This window comes from Centruroides sculpturatus, unplaced genomic scaffold, assembly GCF_000671375.1.
Source record: "Centruroides sculpturatus isolate CEXI.00-Female unplaced genomic scaffold, Cexi_2.0 scaffold5531, whole genome shotgun sequence".
NCBI lineage: Eukaryota > Metazoa > Arthropoda > Arachnida > Scorpiones > Buthidae > Centruroides > Centruroides sculpturatus.
Window position 1 is genome coordinate 2,642 of NW_019389643.1, and position 1,620 is coordinate 4,261.

The 1,620-nt window shown below is 32.3% G+C and overlaps 1 protein-coding gene across 1 annotated transcript; it reads left to right on the forward strand.

Moving 5' to 3' along the window:
- Positions 1–738: 738 nt before the first annotated feature.
- On the forward strand, positions 739–1,402 carry LOC111617323 (disintegrin and metalloproteinase domain-containing protein 10-like; the record flags this gene model as incomplete). Its single annotated transcript, XM_023358629.1, has 1 exon — positions 739–1,402. A coding segment is annotated over exon 1 (613 nt), but the record flags the coding sequence as incomplete, so codon positions are not given.
- Between the last annotated feature and the right edge of the window lie 218 nt (positions 1,403–1,620).

Below are 1,620 nucleotides of genomic sequence, written 5' to 3' on the forward strand. Positions count from 1 at the left end.
ATTGTTCTTTAAATAAATCCCATGTTATTTGATAAATTGTCAAGTATGTACAGCACGTATAGTAATATTATTTAGTAAAATAAATAAATTTAAAAATAAGAAATCAATAAATATAATTTTCATCAGTATTAAGTGAATAGAGAAAGTTCATCTGTTGTGACTCTTCTCCACACCAGAGTCATGTACGGTGGGTCACGAGATTCACGAAAAGATGCACTTTTTCGATCTACCAGTAGTGTGCGATGACAGCTGATGATTGGGAAGTGTGCCGGCCCTGATAGAATCATTGGAAGCTTTATACGATATTTTGGTGTGTAGCATCCACCAGATAAACCGCTTGAGGTAGGTGCTCTGTAAAGCAAATGCGTATAATCTGGCTGCTTTACACCATTCAAACATTTTCGCCGTGGAAGCTGTCCTGTACTCGACAATACAGCGCTTCCATTGAGAATGTGCATATATGAATATATATTCGAATATACAATGGAAATCTTATCATTTATTTCACATACAGTATAGAAATTTGTAATAAGATACTTAATGCGGTTATAATAAAATATTAATTTTAATTAATTCAAAGTACGTTAAAATATGAAAATAACCGCACAAGATGTATTTATATTTTAAAAAATACAAGAGAAGCGGCGCTTCCACAGATTCCCTGGACGGCACGCTACTGAGATCTATTAATCATTCTTATAAACATAATTTTTAAATTTTATTTTCATTTTCAGACAAACCAAAATATGCACGTTAGAACTCGTAGCAGATCATACATACACCGAATACATGGACTTTAATCAGGCGAAAATCGTCTCAGAAATGCTTTTATATATCAAGATTGCCGATTACATATTCCGAAATACTGATTTTGACGAAGACGGTGACAAAGACGATATCGCATTCAACGTTCAGAAAATTACCATATTCGAAACTAAAAATGATCCGGGTAATATTTTTGGAAGGGAAACCAAAGATTATAAGGAATTTCTACAAAGCTTGACGAAATATCACCATCCATATTGCATGCTAATCTGCTTCACTCACAGAGATTTTTGGACACCTACTCAATGCGCAGTTTCCAAAGTCAATAAAATCGGAGGAATCTGCCCTGGATCGAAACCGCTAGGAAAGAATAATAACGTTGGCTTCGTTACCAATATAGAAAACAAAGAAATTATTCCTCGATTTAGAATACCGTTAAATTTAGTACACCAACTGGGACATGCATTTGGTTGCCGAGACGATCCTGAAAAAAATAAATTTTGCAGTCCTGGACATGTAAATCCGAGACACGGAAATTATATAATGCATCCGAATATATCGTATGGTGCTTTTAAGAATAATTGGCACTTTTCAACCTGTTGCAAAACCACTTTAAAGAACTTCGTAAAGCAATCAAGTAAATTTTCTAAATATTTTACAGTTTGAAATTATTTTTAAAATGAAGTAAGTTTATAGAAACCTAAAGTAAAATAAAAAGTTAATATATTCGTAATAATATTACCCCTAAACAAAAACATGGCATATTTCGTAATTTTTGCAAAAAATAATTTTTCTGCAGAAAATAATTAAACTGACATCATATAATTGAACTTTTATAATAGGCAACTATTATTA